Source organism: Zootoca vivipara, chromosome 3 (genome assembly GCF_965207765.1).
Source record: "Zootoca vivipara chromosome 3, rZooViv2.hap1.1, whole genome shotgun sequence".
Taxonomy (NCBI): Eukaryota; Metazoa; Chordata; class Lepidosauria; order Squamata; family Lacertidae; genus Zootoca; species Zootoca vivipara.
In genome coordinates, this window is record NC_142586.1 from 22094569 (window position 1) to 22115727 (window position 21159).

Below are 21159 nucleotides of genomic sequence, written 5' to 3' on the forward strand. Positions count from 1 at the left end.
ACCTGCGTCCCCCATCATACGATATATGCCTTAAATGTTTGATAATTGCCTGTCATCTCAGTAACACAAAGAAATCCAAAAATACATAGTGGAAAACCAAACAAAAATAAAATCTTCATCACAGCATCTGTCTGCATCATTGCCACAAATGATATCGGAAGTTTAAATAATTCAGAACAGCGCACTTGCTATCTTTGCCACATCTTGAGTGCATATATTATTCCTGAAGAGCAACCAAAATGAGAGTACATATGTTTTTGTTATTTCCATACAGAGAGGCTATTTCAGTTAAAAAGGGGAGACGTTTGAGTTAACAACTGATTTTCCTTTAAGGAGAAGAGGATTTAAGACATTAAGCCCTGTTCACAGCTAGTTAGGACAGTATTAATAGTTCCTACAGATTTGTGTTTTAAAAATCAAGCCAAGCCGATTTTATCACAATAATTCATCTTGCTCTTCACAGGGATGTTGACTAGCTCAGCTTTAAGTTGTACTCACTTTCTGTTGAAGCCAAGCCAGCTGCTTCAGAGCCGTAAGTGTGAAACCAATGTCTTTAAAAGCTACTAAACCATCCCAGTCATAAGGATGATTCAAGACAAAGCAATGAGACTCTGCTAGATAAACCTCTATAGAAACCAAATATTTGCTTTCTACTTTCTACTTTCTCGATAGACAATTACATATAATTTATAATCCTTGTAATATAAACCGAACATGAGCGATTAGAATAGAATAGAATGATACGATACGATACGATACGATACGATACGATACAATACAATACAATACAATACAAGGACCACATGAGCTTGCCCTCAATTAACCCCATCCCTTGGGATGCTCACTTTTCCAAAAAGTGTTTGGGACTTAGATGGCTATTACGTAACACACTTCCTCTGCTGTTTGATTTTATTTAGTGCAAATGCCCTAAATAAACTACAGTGCTCTAGTAACCATGTGAACAAGCCTAGCAAGTGCCTTGTATGCCAACCAGTTTTGTATCACAAGCAAGGCTGATGCCACTGTACCACCTGCATGGCAGTGTATATATAAATGCCTAGGCCAGGATCTTTTGGAAAATGTCATCTAAAGGGCTGCCAGGGGCTCAGAACACAAACTGCAAAGCACAGCAACAGGGTCAGTTGCAGCTGTATGAAGTAGTTCCTTCAGCCTTCTGAAGCAGTGGGATTTCAAGTAAAGGAAGTTTTATTATAGGACGTCCGACGGTTGCTTCTAAAGCCAAAATTGCATATAGTCAAAACACATTGGGTTCAATGGTGGGTGCAGTTGCCAAAGTCTTTTTACCTGCATGCCCACAACCCTTTCCTATTTTTATTTTTTTTCTTGCCAGGTGTGTAAAGCTGAATGTGCAGAAGTTAAACATGCATAAGTTGCTGTATTTAAAAACAACAAAGAAATGTTATAAATAAAAAGGTATCCAGCTGGCTTCTTATGTAGCTTAAAGCTTAATTTTTCATTCTTTATGTGATATTTACAGGATAAAAAAACCATAAAGAGGGATTCAAAATCCTCAAAACGCAGTTCTAACTAAAATCTATTATCTTGCAGTCAACCAAAGGCAAAATGAAATATAAAGTTGTAGAAGCCAGACAGTGTAAGGATGGTATTGCAACAACTTCTCTCCCTACAAAGAAATGATTTTGTAGGGTTGAGATTATGGAAGAGAACATAGACAAATAGTGTATGGGTGATTCAAGCCAAGGGCAGAAATCAACATCAATTAACAATTTGCAACAAGGTTGCTCGTTACATACTAAGGTTACTTTTATAAAACATCTAAACACATTTTTTCTGAGCTGTCCTAGACGAGGTAATCCTTAAGAACTTAATACTCTTAAATGCAATTAGAACAATTTCCTGTCTCCCATTCTCAGTTCAAGCTGGAGACGGTACAGAAAAGGACAAGCAAATGATGAAGCTGTTTACTTCCTTAAGAGTTAAGCCTAACAAGACAGCAAAAGTGGAGGAAAAATTCTCTTTCATAGCAACAGGTATTTAGGGTCATCCAATGGAGCAGATCAGAAGTAAACTGTGGACTGACAAAAGAAAGTAATTCTTCACACAGCCTATAATTAACTTAAGGAACTGGCTATCGCATGATGGAACACCATCACCACAATTTCAAATACCGGTAACCTTTTTTAAAAGGATTAGACAAATCTATGGAGGCAGACAGCCATTTATATAGACCTAAGAGTGCCTTTTCAACTCCTTTATATCTGCTTGTTACCTTCTATTGGTGTCAAGTTAATCACAGCTGAAAACAATATCTCACCAGAGTTCCAGGATCAAATAGACCAGGCTTCCTCAACCTCATCCCTCCGGATGTTTTTGGCCTACAACTCCCATGATCCTTAGCTAGCAGGACCAGTGGTCAGGGATGGTGGGAATTGCAGTCACAAAACATCTGGAGGGCCGAGTTTGAGGAAGCCTGACACAGACTCAAGTTTGAAGGTTTCCCTATCTCAGATACCCACACAAATGCATGGATGTTGGGGGCAGGAAAAGTCATGCAACATCAGGGCAGGGCCAACAGGATAACTTCCTTTCAATACATTTTGCACTTTCAATGTGAGCAATGCATGATGGGGGTTAAAAACCAAAGGGGTATCTGGTTTGAACCTCAGCATTCCTATGAAAATCAGAAGCTGTCTGCATTAGTTAGTACCTGTTTGTCAATAAACCTGGTCAGCATTTAAGAACTGTGATACAATATGGGTTGAAGGATTGAAAGCACTGTTCCATGCCCAATAAGTGTGGAACACCTTTGCAACAAAATACTGGGCATGGTTTTGCCCAAAATCTTCTCTGTGTGATGGGCGCATGGGAAAAAGCTGTCCCATGAGCCCTTGCTGAAGAGGGGAGGGGAAAGCCTATACAGTGGTACATTGGGTTAAGAACTTAATTCATTCTGGAGGTCCACTCTTAACCTGAAACTGTTCTTAACCTGAGGTACCCCTTTAGCTAATGGGGCCTCCCACTGCACGTGCGATTTCTGTTCTCATCCTGAAGCAAAGTTTTTAACCCGAGGTACTATTTCTGGGTTAGCGGAGTCTGTAACCTGAAGTGCCTGTAACCTGAAGCATCTGTAACCCGAGGTACCACTGTATAAGGCTGCTTCCCCTGGAGCTCGCAGCCATTTTGCTTTGAGAGCTTCCCGCCCACCCACCCTTGGGTTAGAGCTGGTTGACAGAACTGGAAATGACCCCCCCCCCGGCCTCAACCTGATTGGCACTTGGCACTGAGGGTTTTCCCTCAGTGAAATTATGGCTTTCCTTTGTTAGGTGGAAGACCATTGTTTTGTATGGTTGGCAGAAATGGCATTGGGCAGGATCAACATAGTATAGGGAGGCCCCCATAAGGGGCCCAAGGGGAGGACTGACCATGGCAAACCCAAGCGTGGGGTTCGGTATCTGCCTGGTTGGAATCTTGCTTGCTTGGCTTGCACCACGGCAAGGTTCAACACTGGCCATCTCCCATGGTATAAGTTTTGAGTGATCCAAACCCAGCGGATCCATTTCATCAACATGGGGCTTGTGGAATGATGAACTGATCCTGGGACCCAATGCCATGCCAACCCTTGCCCTGCCTGCTGCTGTCAATAAAGAATTGGCCTGATTTTATCCCATTAACGTTGTACAGTCTGGTTATTTTGCTGCTCTCATGGGTCACATAATGAGCCTGCCTGGGCAAATAAATGCTTGTTCTTTATTTCTTCCAGAATGAACAGAAACTAGTTCACTTTGTATAAGAAGGTTTGTTGTGTTTAAAAGAAAGATGCTAGCTCTCCAAGTTTTAGTCCTAAAATGAGAAAGCCTGTAAGAGCCTGCTTCCAGCATATGGGTGTGACCAAAGCCAAGTGCTTATTTATCCCAAAAAATCCATTGTCTGAAGACTTGTGTTTAGTCTACTGATCACTGGAACACAAATTTCAGAATATGTTAATATTACTCACTAGACACTTGCTTTCACCAGTGCCTGCCAGTCCAACTTTGGCAGACTGGGTATTTGTAGTTTTCACACTAGGAGTGTTGCATAATATCAAATTATGCCAAGATGGTGGCACTTTCTAAACATTAGAGCTGGGGAGCCATGCTTCTAAATATTAACATAAAAGCATAACTTATGGTATGGTAAGACTACATAATGACATAGAGGAAAGCCCTCCACCAACTCATGAACAATGAGAAAGGAGTAGCCATAAGAAAATACTAGCTGATACTTACTTGGCTTGGCATTAACAGCAATATTCTCAGAGGAATGTTGTGGAGGGAATCTGCAATTTTCATCTTGACTTTCATTGCTCCCATACTCTATAACGTCCACATGCCCAAGGGGAACACTCCATTTTAGTAAGTACCTTTCACCAGTCACAATGCCACTGTTTTCATGGGAAGAACTGAAAGGTCACAAGAGAATAATTTACAGTATGAGATCTGTTTTAGCAGTCATTTAAATTCCAGAAGACACTTTCAACTGCATATCTAACTCCACACTGTATACACTGCTTTCAATGTCTTGTTTTGTGCTCAAAGTTCACTTTGATTTTTGGTTATTGAATGAACTGAAAATCTCATGAAAATGTTTTGATATATTTTTCTTTATTCCCCCCCTTTAATGGTGTTCCACTATTTTTAAGCTGCTTCAGCAAAAAAAAAAAAAAAAGTTTCCAAAGGAAAAGTCATTTTCCTAATTAAAGGATAAAATGATATCATGCAAAAGGAAAAAGCAGGACACAGTGCTTTGAGGAAACACCTTGTATAACTATTCTGAGACCTTGGTTACATATTGCTTTTATGCTTTGCAGAGATATTAACATTAGAATATGCAGGGACTCGCCAAAGGCATTATGCTGTGCGAGGCGAACCAGCAAATAGAATCCCACCCCCACCTCAAGTTTTTGTTTCTGACACCTGAGGCTGCAAATAAAAGAGACTCTCTTCTTCCCTGATAATATTAATGGAACAACGATAATGTTAAGAAACTTAACTGTTTGCTACACTTCAATGACACCCAAAATCAGCTGCCTGAGGCAGCAACCTTAATTCTGCCTTATGATAGGGCTGGCCCTAAGAACAAGCATATGAATGAAGGCTGATATCTTTTATTGAGCATTATACCAGACAATATACCAGATAATAGAAAATATATATTTTTATACGCGTGTGCAGCAGCAAGGCTTCTGATTGCTCAGAAATGGAGGAAGAAGGAACTGCCCACAATTCAAGAATGGCAATTAAAATTAATTGAATTTATGAATCTAGAGAGAATGATGGCAGCAATTAGAAATACCTCTAAACAGAAATCCAAATTGGAATGGGGGTTTGTGGAAGAATATTTTTAAAAAATTGGTATAAAAACGGAGTTGATGATTTGTTTAAATTAGATTGCCATGAGGAAAATAGAAATTGAAAATTAAAGAAGGTAAAATAGAGATACAAATAATAAATGAAAGCAACGCAAGTTAAAAATGAATTTGTAAGATAAACGATGTGAACTGACTGGGAAGTTAATTTTCTTTTTTATTAGATCAATTATATATTGGAATCAGTTGTATATTAAGATCTATACAAATGTTGTAATTTTTATGGTGTTGTATTTTATTGAATTTAAATAAAGACTGTTTTTAATCATAAAAAAATGAATGAAGGCTGATAAATTAAATTTATATGCTCATTAAAATCCTACAAGAGGGGAAAAGCAGGAACACAGTAGAACATGAGAACTATTAGAATAGCCACAACAACCCTTCATTTTTAATCACAAAAACATAACAAGACCGTAAATTTTCAGATGGAAGGAGAGGAGAAAGTTGGAGAAATTATAAACCCCATTAATGATACAGCATCTAAATAAACTGTGGGCAGAGCTCTGTCCATTGGATGCTCTGTAGGAAGGAGGCAATTTTTGCTGGCTCCCCCTTCTTTCTACAGTCTCCTGTGTTTCTGGAAAAAAATGTGCTTGATGCTTGGAGGTGGATGACACACCCTGCAAACAACGTTCAACTTAGCCATGAGAATGCAGCTTAGAAGAGACAATCATCCCTTCTCTGCTGCTCTCCAGCAGGAAGTGGTGTTGAACCTCAGCCCCTTCCATTTGCAGAAGGGCAGTCTGGATGCCATTCAATATGCTTAAAAGTTGTGCACAACACATATGACTATAAATCTTGGATCAGAATTGCTTGCGTAAGTTGAGAAGGTTCCTTTTTCCATCTAGCGTTTTTAAACTGGTGCTCAGAAGCAGGGTGGGCCTGTTTTCTTCAATATGTCAAATTCAGAAGACATGTTGCAGTTGCCATAGGAATGCTGCTGAAAGAGCTTCTCTGTGATGAGAGACCAACTCAGCCTACATTTGTAAATATGTGCCACCTACGCCCTCATGAACACCCCCCCCCGCTCTCTCTCTCTGATTCCTAGCAGCACTAGATGGGGCTTGAATAATGCACTGTGACTTGTCCACTTGTTTGTGAACAATGGGAGAAGCAAAAGGGGGAGGGAGTCCAACTGTGATCTGCAAAACATGGAGCAAAAAGATCTGCTGCATCATGGCCTAATTATATTATGCAAATATTTCTGCAATCCTCACTCCACTTGATCGGATTTGTAGGATGGGTATTAGTGACCTATTTTAAAAGATGGAATGTGTATATGTCAGGAAAATCCATGCCAGAGCTTACAACAGAGCTGTCCCACATTCAAAACACGGATCATTACAGTGTTAATATCTACAAACAAAAAGGTACTTTCTAATCCGCACCCACAGAAAAAGCCAAACAGCTCACCATGAGTTAGGTCTAAACAAACTCAGCATCTCTCAGAATGCTGCTGGAATGCAACGCTCATTATCTCCCAACAGTCTGCAAGGGCTGATGAGAGTTAGAGTTAGAGTAAGTGGCCTCGGCCCAGTATACCTCCACCCCATTGTTCAGCCCAGACACGGGGGTCCTCCTCTGAGGGTCTTCTGCTGGTTCTCTCACTGCGAAAAGCGAAGTTACAGGGAACCAGGCAGAGGGCCTTCTCGGTAATGGTGCCCTCCCTGTGAAACACAGGGGGAGAAAAAATAACGTTCAATGTTTTATCATGTTTTTACTATTTTGTTGGGAGCCGCCCAGAGTGGGCGGGGTATAAAAATAAATATAACAACAACAATCTGGAGGGCAACAGAAAGCAAGGTGATTTAGGCCAGAGTCTCAAGCCAGTACCATAGTTCTAGCAGATTGGCTCTTGCCATTTGGGTTTTGCCTGCCACGTGGCAAATTGTCACAATTTGTAAGGTTGCGGATAGGCACTGGTTCAGGTGATAGGGATGGGAGAACGGTCTCGCCATGCTTATGTGAAGGGTATTCCGTTACAAGGAATCCAGGGACTCAACTTGGTTTGGTCAACCCCCGAGAGGGGATTGCGCCTGTGCCTGAGTCCAGGGGAGCATCTGGGGGAGTGGACATAGCCTATACCCGGGCTTTCTACCTACCTCAGGTGTTCACCCTTGGTTGACCTACGACAGAGCTCTGGGTCAGCGCTATCTGCAACGTTGCAGGGAGCTAGTCGAACCAAAGCCTATGCAACCACTCACTTTCTGTAATCAATAAAGTTGTGGCGTAAATTCTGGCGTAAATTCTGCCAAAAACCAAACTAAAATTTGAGTCAAATGTGTTTTTATTTAGGGGGGAGGTCTCTGGGTCTGCACACACAAAAACAGCTCAGCAGAGAAAAACAGCTCAGCCACCCCCAGGGCTCCAATGCTACTCCTCCCTTGCCACAATGGCAACTACTCTTCAAGGTATTCCACAGCTAAGCTGCAACAGGAGCAGCAACCAAGCCACTCTCCCTCCCCACCTGCCTAGAGAAGGAGGACTTGTTGCACTCTCTGTAGTTACATATTTTGGCTACTCTTCAGAAAGGTTATGAGAGATTGTATCTCTCTGAACCACAAAAATAGAGGAAGCAGAAGGCACAAAGATTTCAGAGTACTGGGATAAGGAAGTGATATCCTGCTTATGGTGCCTGCCACTTGCAGTGGCTTTTGAGGTGCTTTTTGATATCTGTCTTAGGTGTTTTATTTATTTCCTCAAACCCACGGAACACCTCAACATCACAATAATCCTCTATAATAATACCCAAGTGTCTCTGTGTCCAGTCCCTGTGTCCACGGGATTGCGCTACTGCGCATGTGCCCCACGGACAGCTGTTGGGACTTGGAGGCTCATGTGCACTGCCGGGACTGTAGGCTCTTGCCGCTCGCTGTGATGGGAGGGATTAACTATGTGAGGCGAAGCAGGGCGGTGCTGGAGGAAGACGCGGAGTCCTCCTGGGAGGAGCTGCCTACGCCACCCCCGCCTGCCGGCACCGGCCGGAGCCCTGGCAGTGCCGCCACCGCCAGTTCACGGGGGCCAGACATGCTGGGCGCGGCACGGGGGCCAGGCCGGCCAAGCCCTCCTTCGTCTCCTACATCAGCCTGGAGGTAGGTCGGGCACTGAGGGGACCAGGAGAGACGGTTGGTCTGAGAGGAAGGGAGCACGGGGGGGGGGGAGACTGGGCTGGCTGACGGCGCGTGGGACGAGGAGGGAATTGGGACTCGGGGGGGGGGGGAGAAGAGTTTATTTACACATTCCTGGTAAAATTAAATCAGGAGTCCCTCCAGGGAAATTATGTGTTTCTGTTAATGACCATGATGGTACCAGGGAAGTTCCCAAACAAGACATGATGACAATACACATAGTCCATCACCAATTATAGCTCACTGTTCTAGCACCCGTTAATTTAACGGGCTTCATGATACTAGTAATAATAATAAAAGACAAAACAGTGCTGCTAAATTTCAGAAACTCTGCCACTCTGTTTTAGAGAATGCAGCTAGAATCTTACCGGACATTCACAGTCGCACACATCAGTACATCATTTAACATGAACAGTCGTCGTTCTTTGGTTTTCACGATTTCTCCTCTGTCGTTGTAAACAGTTTCCAGCATATCATCAGTTCGCACGAGGCACCTGTTCCCACTGCTGAGTAACTAATTTTTTTACAAGAGAGAGAGAGAACCCCAAAGTGACTAATTCACAACACTCCTAGAAATGGATTTTTTTTTTGCTTTAAAAGCTTCTATGAATCAGGGTCAGGCATGCACAACAGCTTTTGTAAATTTTATTAAAACCTTGGCTATGTCAATGCAAGTTCATCAACAACTTTCCTTGAATAATCTCTTTGAGAATGGGGTCAAGGGATGGTGGTTGCAATTATTATTGAGTAACAAGTATTTTGTTTTGCTATAGACACTCCCTCTACATCAGGCATAGGCAACCTTGGCTCTCCAGATGTTTTGGAACTACAACACCCATGATCCCTAGCTAACAGGGCCAGTGGTCAGGGATCATGGGAGTTGTAGTTCCAAAACATCTGGAGAGCCAAGGTTGCCTATGCCTGCTCTACACCCTCCTTTTGCCTTTAGGTCGGCAACTCCAGCTCCAGAGGCCACAGCTGTTGATTCCTGCTCTGATGGGGTGCTCTTAAGGCAAAAATGATACAGGCTCAATCCAGGGGCGGAGGAAGGGGTGTGGTGGGGGCGGTCCGCACCGGGTGTCACCTCTGAAGGGGGTGACAAAATGCCGAGCGGCACTCACCGCGGGGCCTGCACGTGTCTCTCCTGGGAGTGACGCAGTGGTTTGGGCGCCTGCAGGCTCCACACTGCCCCAAATGGTCCACCCAGCGTCTCCCCTTCAGCTGTAGGGCAGCTGAGTGGGAGGAGGCAGGCAGACTCCTCTGAGGCCCCATGGAGCGCCCTGCCCTGGTTCACCCTGCCCTGCGGGCAGCTGGCCCCACCCTGGCGCAGGGCACATGCGCCACCCCAGGCACCCAATTGGCTTGCTCTGCCACTGGCTCAATCCAGCCTTAGAATATGTTTTAGCATTTGAATGGAGAAAACATAGTATAAAAGAAGGGCTCTTAGCACTGCAAAGTCATCAACACAAACCAACACACCAGTCTGACTCCTCCTGCTTGCTCCCTTCATCACACTTATTTTCTACTTAAAGGAAGCATTGTTGTTGTTGTTGTTGTTGTTAGTAGTAGTAGTAGTATATAACAACAACAACAACAACAACAACAACAACCTAATTTTAATTTTTTAATTTATTTATTAAATTTATTAGTCGCTTCTTTGCCATGGAAATTCAAAGCAGCATTCAATATTTTAAGCAAAAAACTAACACATACATTTAAACCAGCAAAAACAAAAAAAATCTACAGGCCTGATTAAAAAAGAATGTTTTTGCCTTTGTTTAAATCTTTCCCAATGGGGTGAGTGGGACTTAGAAGAAGTGCTTATTTTTTTGGTGTGTTCATGTCATGCCCACTTATTTCATACTAGTTTCCGACTCCATTAAAAAAAAAAGGAAAAATTGCCCTTGAAACATATATCCTACACAACATTAGGTGGGAAAGGTTAAACGGTGATTGTACTGGCTGGAGTTGTGCTTTCCAGTTTGTTTGAAGAATAAATACATTTGTGCAAAGTATGTGTTGAAGATATGGGGAAGGATAAAGATTTTAAAAAAGGTTATTGACCTTGGTGGGTAAACATCACCACCACAATTGCTACCCTAAACCGCATGGTACGTTTTAGAAGATGGCTTGTCAGCAGTGCTACTGAACCAAACACATGACCTCAAAATGCCATATTCCAGCACAGGAAGGAAAAAAATATATAGACACCCACACTCTCAATGTGGAAGGCATCTGCTTTGTCTGATATCTACTTCCTCTACAAGAGAAATCAGGAAGGAGCAAAAGGATGGCTGTTCCAACCTTGTTCAGATATCGCTCATTCATGGCTTTTGCAATTTGTTTTATTTCGCAGCGCTGATCAGCATCCCTTTTCCTTTCGTTTAATTTCTCTGCCAATGTTTCAAGCTCTGTGAGGGCCATCTGTAGAGGCAGCCTGTCAGGGTGGCCTTTAGTTGTGTTCTTCAACATATCCTTAAAAGACCCCCCCAAAAAACCCCAATTATTATGGTTACTATTTCAGCACAAGTCAAGAATTTTCTTTTTCATGATCTCAAGATACCCAAGCAGTAATGTCAAGCCTTTTCTCCCATCATCATCATCTCTAAAGTGTACCTATAGCACGTGCCTGAGAATATGGTTGGCATGTCAAGAAAAATGCACACACAGAAATGTTCCCAGTACCCCAGATTTGACAAACATCCAGGTTGTTAAAGCCTGAGATGTCTCCTTACAACTCTTCTTCACATGGAGGGGTGAGGCAAGGCCTTATTTTAGCCGGATGCTAGTTTCCTATCAGTCGCTCATTAATCCATTTAAGCCTATTTCTATGTTGTGGGCTGTACATTACATTCGAATATATAGGCACAGTTGCATGTGCAACCCCAAGCCATGCAAATGAGCAAACATGCAGGCTTCTCAGAGCAAAGATTGTGGCTGCTGTGCTCCTCCTGCCACACAATACTGATACTTTGGGTGCAAAATATCAGCATCTATGTATTGCATAAGGAAAAAAAGAGGAAGTGTTATCAATGGTTCCAGTCCATCAGATCATCACCTGGTGGATTCTGTACTGTTGGGCAAGTTCCATATTTCCGTGGCAAGTTTTATGTTCCAAAGCATATTTTCATAGCTGCCAAGTTTTCCCTTTTCTCGAGAGGAAGCCTATTCAGCATAAGGGAAAATCCCTGTAAAAAAGGGATAACTTGGCAGCTATGCATATTTTGCAACATGGCCCTACCAAATTCCATGTAGTCAAGGCTCTATAATAAAAAGTGACCAACTTAGCAGTATCATTTTCACAGACATGGAGTTCATATGGCTCAGGCATTAGGAGGCTAGCAGGAAGCTATTAATGCCAGCTGTGGAAGCGGGGGAGGACTGAGGAAGAAAAGTTTATGAAACTATATACTATCAGTGGAATCTGCAGCAATATATTGCACTGAGGAGGTGTTCAGCCATTTGACTTCCATCCCACCCCATCCTGCCCTGCCTCCTCCAATTTTCCTGAAGAATCCATTTGGCACTGGTGATATATTATGGGCATGTCAGATTGCAGTATTATTCTTATGAATATATACACTGTATGATTGCCTCTTGAGCTCGCAACTGGATAGAGCACAGCATAAAAAATTTAAAGTGCTCATGAAAACCATTTATTTGTATATGAAATTGGGTAATATTTGTACCATTTCTTGATGAAAACATACACAGTCTCATTTGCTTCAAAAATACAACTGCATAGTACATTGCATGGCAGAAATGTGCATTTATTTTTTACTTAGAATTACCCAAATAACATTGAGCTATGTAATCAATGAACATTGCATGCAAGTTCTTTGAATGATCAGACTGCACTTGCCTGTAATAGTAGGATAAACTGAGGAAAGCGCTGTATGGGTTTCATCATTAAGCCATAGAGTGTAATTCTATCAGGACCAGATTCTTGGCATTGCTGTAATGAGAAAGGGTCAAGTCTTTCTTTTTATCAACCACATTTTTTTAAAGAAGAGAGGTTAAAGTTGTATTTGCATGTAAGGTATAGATAAAGAACTCCTGGACGGTTAAGTCTAGTCAATAGCGACTATGGGGTTGCGGTGCTCTCTCGCTTTCAGGCTAAGGGACCCAGTATTTGTCCACAGACAGCTTTTCCAGGTCATGTGGCCAGCATAACTAAACCGCTTCTGGCACAATGGAACATCGTGATGGAAACCAGAGTTTACCTTCCCGCCGCAGCGGTACCTATTTATCTACTTGCACTTTTTGGCGTGCTTTTGAATGGCTAGGTTGGCAGGAGCTGCGACAGAGCAATGGGAGCTCACCCCGTCGCAGGGATTCGAACCGCCGACCTTCTGATCGGCAAGCAAATTAGGCACTGCATAAGCAATGTAGAGCTTTTGCTCCTATCTTCCTAGAGTAGGGAAACAAATAAAGGAGTGGGTGATTTTGTGTTACATGCAAACTGGGACTTGTCATGTGTTTCTCACAAGCAAATCATGATTGGGGAAGCGAAGCTTCTGATTGTGGGTTGTTTGGAGTGCTGGTTTGGAGGCGATGCTAAACCAACCAATTCATGGTTTGTTTCTCCACTCTAGGGAGGGGGGGGGAGGACTGCTCAAGGTGCAACTTGTGTTCTGTCCAATGTGGCCAACTATGGTTTTTTGGCCAGCATCATGTGCTAATGTGGCCACTGTGTGCCCATTTTAATATAGTGCTTGGCCAAAAAGTAGATTTCTACAAGTGGAAACCTATGACAAAATGTTGCAGCATGGAGTTCTCAAGTTCAAGATTCTAGCTTCTCTGTTCCATTTTCCCCTCCATGGTTTCCCCTCACACTGTTAGCAAGCAATTTGTACCCTGTGAGTGTGCTCAGGCTTTGCACGGCTGTTTGGAAGGTTGCCCGGAGAGCTTTTTCTTAAGGAGTTTTTGGTTTTCTGCAAACCTTGGCGCTCCCCTGAGCTCCCCTGAGCATGCTCCCTCTTGCATGTGAGTAGTACCATTTTGGGTACTCAAACAATGGTACTTAGAGCCCAAGCTGCAGATATAGAAGGGATAATTGTTCCCTAAGGGCTGTAAATATTTTACCACTACTTATGATCAGAAGGTTGTGTATCCATAGAATTAAATTAATTGAGTCCAAAATATGAACACTCGTTATTCATAATTGCCCTGACAACCCATAAAACCAAACTACCAAAAATGAAGTCATCAAACTAATCTGCATAGAGTTCGATCCCTCCCTCAGTTTGTGATTTAAAAAGCCCAATGCACTCACCTTTAAAAATTCAAGGAAGGCAGGTTTAGTGGCACATGTTTTCTTCAGAATCCCCACAGCAGTGCTAAAATTATTTACATACTCGCTGTAAGCATCCAGCACCATAGATTTAGAAAACTGAAATACATAAAAAAGAGAGTAAAGTTGGAAATCTTTTCGCTCCTTTGCATTATCTACATCAGAGCACCAAGTTTTTATCGCTTCACCATAGTTCAACATCCATAGTTCAACATTCAAGACTCGCAGAAGTTATATGGTACTAAAATCCAGATTATATTGTACTTAAAAACTTAGATAATTCAAGAACAGAGTTTTTGGGAGGGGGGAGGAAGTAGTTTGATCACAGTCCAAACATTCCTAAATTCTACCCATCTTCAGCAACTCAAAAACTATGCAGTAAACTAACAAACGTGTTGAAAAGCCAAAGAGGTCTGGTCAGTGCCTGGAGTGGAAACTGCTTGCGAACACTATGCACATGACTTTTGAGTTCCATGACAAAAAGTGGGATGGAAATGTAAATATTGTTGGCATCTGTCTCAGGAGACCATGGGAGGAGTGCACCTTTGGGGATGAAGTCAATCTGTTGGAAGGTTACAGCGCCTGCTGTGGCTGTAGAGACTGATATGGGGGAGACATGTTTTGTTGCAGCTGGGGCAGATGAAGGCATCCAGTTGTGCTCATGTAGGTGTATCATGACATTTCCTCTTTCTGCTCTCCTCCCAGTGGTCATTCCTCCTCTGATCACTGCTATGGCAATAGGTCTGGTGCCTGAAGCTGGCTCCCTGTAGAGCACGTCCTTGGGGATCCTGCCATCTTCCATTCTGTGCACATAACCAAGCCAGCATCATGCCATGTTGTTCTTTCGAAAGGCAGAAACCTATGCCGTGAACACATGGTTCTTCTGGGTGCACTCCTTGCCAGAAAAAGGAGGTGAGCTTTATGTCCCTGTGGGTTCTTCGTATCACATTTCAGTCCATGCCAAGAATAACACATCCCTCCTGCCGTCCCACTTACCTAACTGGTGGCAACAGCAGCGGTTGTGACAGCAATTATATCTTTCTGGAGATTTCCCAATCCACTAACCTGGCACCTGCTGCTATAAATACTAAAGCAGCACCCCAAATATAATGGAGCTGGGTTAATCTGGTGCGTCGTCCCCGGTATCTGAGTCCTTTGTATGGACATGCAGGGAAATATGTGTTTCTTAGGGCAGGGATAGCAAGCATGATGTCCTCTAGAAGTTGTTGGTCTACAAATCCCATCATCCCTTCCTACTGGCTATGCTAGCAGGGGCTGATGTGAGTTGGAGTCTGATAATATATGGAGGACAACAGATTGTATATCCCTGCCCTAGCATCTCTGACATGCTGCAGCTACATACCAGAAGGTTTGAGGCAAGGACTTTCCATCTGTTGCCACTGCTAAGCAACTGAGAAGCAGGCGACAAGCCAGGCTATGTGGACACACAGGCAGGGGCTAGTGGGCAACATGCTTTGGCCTTCTTATGCTCTGGTTATCACAGTGGCGATGGGGATCTGCACTGAGCTTGGCACAACCAGAGCTGTTTTCTAATTTTGTTGCCAAGCTCAGTCCTAAATCAAGCAGGCAGCAGCAGTGGGGCAAGTTGGGCCACTTATATAACTGTGATGGTTTACGTACCGATGCAACGAAGACATCTCCAATCATCTCAAGAGAATCCCACTCAGAGACACGACTGGCCAGTGCTATTTGAAACATTGAATGGCACTGAAGAATTTCCTTAATTCGGTAAAACACCATCTTCAGTTTCCTCTCGCTCAATAGTTTGGGTTCCATTTCTGAAAGAGGCTTCTCGTACTGCTGATTATTATTATTATTTTAAAAAAAGGATAAAGTAGTTACAGCCGTAATTCAAATAAACATTATAAATAAACACATCAGTAACCATCAATTACACACACACACAAAAATCCTTCCAGTAGCACCTTAGAGACCAACTAAGTTTGTCATAGGTATGAGCTTGCGTGTGCCTGCACAAAACAAAATAACAAAACAAAACAAAAAAATCCTCCCAGTAGCACCTTAGAGACCAACTAAGTTTGTCATAGGTATGACAAACTTAGTTGGTCTCTAAGGTGCTACTGGAAGAATTTTTTTATTTTGTTTTGACTGCGTCAGACCAACATGGCTACCATCAATTACACATTTGTGACAACTTATTTCTAGCAAAATAATTATCCATTTGCTTTCAAAGTTATAAAAGGGCAAAAGGCATTTAGATACCTCTAGAATCCTTTTGAGAGCATCCACGTAATTTTTCTCACTGTCAACCACGGCACCTAAAATATATCTTCTCACCACCTGTACAACAACAACAACAACACGTGCAAGGAATCACACACTGAGAACTGGGGTTAAGGAATACTTCCAAATCTGCTCTGGAAGGTTGGGGGACCAGATATGGAGGAGTGCAGGAGCAGTAGTTCTACTTGCACAAGCTGATTGGCACGTGCAATAATTTAGTTGAATACAACACTATATTTCCCACAACCTCCCCCCCCCCCCTTTTTGCTTGCAGCCAGAATTGCCTTAACCAAAAGCAATCTAATGTAAATCTTTCTGCGACAGTTCCACATACATAGCTAAGTAGATTTGCTGGTTTGCTGAATTACAGTTTGTTCTCTCTGCATGGAAGAGGGCAGATGGCAGCATCAAAGCTTCAGAACAGGTGGTGGTACCTATTTTAACAACCCTTTTTGAATACACAAGGATGGGGATAACTTTATAAGGTATCCACAAGCAGAGATATGTTATATGAGCCCAAACCTCACTTCACCTGACTGGAGTTTCTATAGACTAGACATATTTAAAACAAGCAAACAAACAAAACCAACATACTGTGTACGAAAACTAAATCAGCCAAAGCAAATACACACACACACTCTCTCTCTCCACTCATAAGTATAATTATATCAGCATGACCAAATACAGTCATACCTTGGAAGTCAAATGGAATCCGTAACGGAAGTCCGTTCAACTTCCAAAATATTCGGAAACCAAAGCACGGCTTCTGATTGGCTGCGGGAAACTCCTGCAGCCAATCGGAAGCTGTGGAAGCCCCGTTGGATGTTTGGCTTCCAAAAAATAGTTCGCACACCAGAACAGTCACTTCTGGGTTTGTGGCATTCAGGAGCCAAAACGTCCAAGTACCAAGGTGTTCAAAAACCAAGGTATGACTGTATTCTGAACTGTTTAAATGTACACGGAAGATCAAAATCGAGCTTGTTTTATTACTATACCTGTGTCCATTTTCCAATAGACAGAAGAACAGGAGTATATCTGGACTAAAAAGTTTTCCCTCCCTGTCTTAAAGGCAATGGGTGCCAAAGTTCTAGAAACAACCTGCATCCTTTATTTCTTTATTCAAGCTCCTTGATTTTTGTTGGTTTATTTTTATTTAACATTTAACATTTATTTATTTATATTCATTTAACATTTAATATCAACGTTGCCACAATATTTTTGTGGATTCTTTAGGTTTCTATATGTCCTCTTTTTTCCAGGACACGTCCTCTTTTTCACAGGTAGTCGTCATAGCGACCCATAGTTAAAAGTTGAAGTCGGCAGATAGGTTCTCTTTTTTGCTCTTCAAAATATGGCACCCCTTGTTGCCTTGGTTGTAGACTACAACCAAGGCAAATGCCTGAGCTGCTTGATCAGTTTTTTAACCAACTAAATCATACTCTGAAATCAATACACATGAGTACCTTAATTCCATTTATTTCAATGAGCGTTTTCCAAGAGTGACTTAAGCTGGGTATAATATTTTGAGTTCACTATGATTATATTTTTTACTGCGTACCATGACCAATACTAATGGGGAAACAAGTGAAGCATCTAACATTATTTTTAAGTTTTTTAAAAAAACCAGTATTCGTTCATCAAAGGACTAAAAACGGTAAGAACCAAAATGATTAAGTGATCTAGCATTTATAGCCGTGGTAATCGGCAAAGTGCAATGACTGGCGGTTAAAAGAGGAAACAGGAATCCTATTATGCCACCCTGTGGCAAGCAGCAGCACATGCGGGTTTAAAGACATTTCCCCCAAAATTGCTACCAAGCAGCAGAGCAATGATGGGAAATCTGGTTCCCCCCAGATGCTGCAAGACTCCCCCCAGCCCCAGCCAGCAGGGAAAACAGTCAGAGACGATGAGAATTGAGGTGCATCAGCTGGAAGACCAAAAGTTAGCCACATCCGAAGTAAAAGCTTATACACAATGACCTTGCTCCCCTAGGGTTGAATCAAATGAAGCCTCACAAAAGTTTTAAAAGCCAGAAACGCCTCAAATAATTCTATATTATAGTTTTATAAGGAGATGTTATGGGCAAGTTACTTATGAAACCAATTTTGGCTTTCCCGTTTTTCGAGCACAGTTTTGCAGTAAGCCTATCACAGGAAATAAGCATATGGAATGTAGTAAGGATATTAACATGCCGCCTGCAAATAATTGAATAGAATCAATCGTGATGATTTATGCAATGAAGCTATATTTTTCATTTCCCCCTCAAAAAAAAAAAAACCACAAACCAACTTAGGGGTGTTAACATGCTTGTATTTGAACCAACTTGGTTTTCACCCTCAGTTTTGTAATGAGCAAATACTGCACAACTCATTCTACAAAGGACACAGAAAGAGGGTTCAGTTTCAACAGCCATCACACAAACCTGTTGTTGCGATAATCCATCGGGCATCGGTGTCATGATTGCCTCTGTATGCATACAGTCTACATCAATAAACAGTTCCTCTTCTTCTAGGCAGCTTGATCTATGGTCTATAGAAATATTTTAATATGCTAGATTTCCTTCACATATATATGGCAGATGCAGGCAATAAAAACAGGTATTCTTTGGAGGAGGTTAAGTGTAACATCTCTGCATTTGATTCAGTATCATTCCATGCAATGGACACTTCTTCTGAATAACCATTCACAATGAAAGACCTATAGCTCTGAAAGACACTGGATGTCCAGGATGAAAGTCCATCACAGTGTGTATCCAGGAGAACCATTCACCCATGACTACACAGTAAGTGTAGTTAAGTAACATCTCGGTCCTTGCACTAAGCTGGACTCGAGGCTGATTTAACGCTTACCAAAAAGAGGCAGAATATTGACTATTCGCATGTAACCTCTCTTTGTTGTTGTTTCGTACTTCCTTCTTTCTCAATACAGAAGAACAACTGCCTAAGAAGATGTCGCAAGGCTTCAAAGTCAACAGGGCTACAGTATTTAGGTGACACCAGGCCAATATCTACATTACTTGGCTTGCAAATGAATCCAATTTATTTGCACAGATGTGGGCTGTACAGCAGGTATGGGGAACCTCAGACCCGCAACCCTGGTCCTCCTGGACTATTTTTGCTTGGCTGGAATGTGCTACTCTGATAATGCCTTTTGCTTGCCTGGATGGAGAATAGGAAGCTAATTTGGCTTTGTGTGTGTGAACCTCTGAATATTGTGTGTGTGTGGATCATAGGCTAATGTAAGCGTCCCATCTCTTCACTCTGGGCCTGGCCCCTTTAACACTGACCCTGCCCACTAGTGGCATGAAGTGGCCCACAATGAAGTGGAGCCCTCAGGATGAGAAAGGATGATCATACACCTTTCTTTAAAAAGAAAAGAAAAGAAAGAGTCAATACGCACCATGACTAATAAATGACTTCGTTCTAATGAATGACCGGCCTTTCTTCACAGCAGCTTTAGTTTTTTCTAGTCCATCTTTGGTTCCTTCCCTAGCTGCCCTCATTAGCTTTTGCATCTGCAAGACAGTATTAAACACATTCTACAAGTTCAGGGAAGAGTAAGTGTGGAATTCAATGGCTTGTTAACATTTGCAGCAGGTACTAGGGCATGCAAATATTTGCTCTTAAAAAGAACACTGTCAAGTTGTGGAGGCCAAAGCCCTTTCCAGGTTTTTTTTTTTTAAAAAAAAAAACCAACAACACAACAACAACCCCAGATAATCTATATTTTATGGATTTGCTGTGGAAGCATACGTATATTTATGCATACAATATATGTATGATGCTTATCACTTAACAGAACCTGAATAAATTCCATCCAAATTTTGTATCTAAATCCAAACAGTACCTAATAAGTTATAAATGTGATGTCTTTTCCTGAGCACTCAGCTCCCTCAGTATCAAGAGACGAAATCTTCCAACAAAAATTTAAAGACACACTCAAAATAAATTGATTGCGGAATTGTAAGACTGTGTTCCTAAAATGCTCTTAATGACTAACTCCACACTGTCAGGGGAAAAGGCAGGGCATAATGATGAACAAGCAGCATAAATTAATATGATCCATTTCCTGCTTTACATGCAGGAGAAGAGAGGAGGAATCCACTGGAATGGTAATTTGCTTTCAAGCATAGCTCACCATATATGAGAGAATTAAGGGAGGGAGTGTGAATAATCCCCTTGTTGGCTACATTTACACATAGTGACTTGTATCAATCTAACTTTCTCAAAGCAGACCCATTGAAATTAACAGATCTACATTAGTCGTGGCCTGTTAGTTTCAGCGGGCATACTCTGAGTAAAAGTTAGCTGAATACAACCCGGGTTCCCTCCCTTTGTAGCAAACTATTTTCTTCCTGCCCTCAATAAAAAGTAATGTTGTATAATAGCAGAGCTGAGATAAGCAGTTACATTATTTTAACCTAAAAAAGGTAGAGCAAGCAATCCCATTGATTTCATCTTCAAAAATTCAAAAGGGCTAAGACCTATATGATCTTGTTAGAAGAAACAACCACTACAGCTGTCTTTATAGACACAATGATACATCCATATGGATCAGACTGCACCAGCAGAAACTAAAAAAAAAAAAAATCAAAATGGAAAATAACTTTTGCATTTCACTTTTTAAGTGTTATAAGCAGTAGGGCAAAGGCGAGTTAACTGGCATAAAAGTCCTTGACAATGTTCTTTTAAGGCCAGTGGGCAATGCAGACAGCACAATTTGAATACATACTGTCCAGTTTTCCCCATCAGCTTTTGTTTATTAAAACACATGTTCATTGTGTTTGGAAGAACAATAATTTTTAACATTTTAGCTTGTTACGAAAATCAACTACGCTACCTTCAGCTCATGTTTTTGCTTTAGTTGCTGAATCTCTACAGCTCCCACCGTGTTTGCCATCAAATCTTTCATCTTTTTCTCATAGTGCTCCTTTAAACGGGTTAGGTCATGAGAAAGCTATAGCATACAAAAAGATACAATCTTAAACTTTACTCTAAAGCGCTTGAGCTGTTGCATGCATGCTGGCGGCCAGATAAGAAAAGGATTTGCAACCAGTAGAAGGGAAATCTATCTTTGTTTTCAGC

The 21159-nt window shown here is 41.8% G+C and overlaps 1 protein-coding gene across 8 annotated transcripts in view; it reads right to left on the reverse strand.

The window, feature by feature from the left end:
• ARHGEF10 (Rho guanine nucleotide exchange factor 10) overlaps positions 1-21159 on the reverse strand; it is a 91956-nt gene that overhangs the window by 43107 nt on the left and 27690 nt on the right. For 2 of the 8 annotated variants that reach the window (XM_035109945.3, XM_060272457.2), the window contains exons 9-18: positions 20915-21031; positions 19475-19589; positions 18498-18604; positions 16055-16132; positions 15452-15631; positions 13793-13909; positions 12380-12472; positions 10822-10992; positions 8886-9031; positions 4248-4420 (exon numbers count right to left, since the gene is read on the reverse strand). In XM_035109945.3, the coding sequence (XP_034965836.2) occupies positions 4248-4420; positions 8886-9031; positions 10822-10992; positions 12380-12472; positions 13793-13909; positions 15452-15631; positions 16055-16132; positions 18498-18604; positions 19475-19589; positions 20915-21031 (1297 nt within the window). The remainder of the gene's footprint in view (positions 1-4247; positions 4421-8885; positions 9032-10821; positions 10993-12379; positions 12473-13792; positions 13910-15451; positions 15632-16054; positions 16133-18497; positions 18605-19474; positions 19590-20914; positions 21032-21159) is intronic. The other 6 variants (XM_088665672.1, XM_060272458.2, XM_088665670.1 and 3 more) reach the window with 5 other exon arrangements.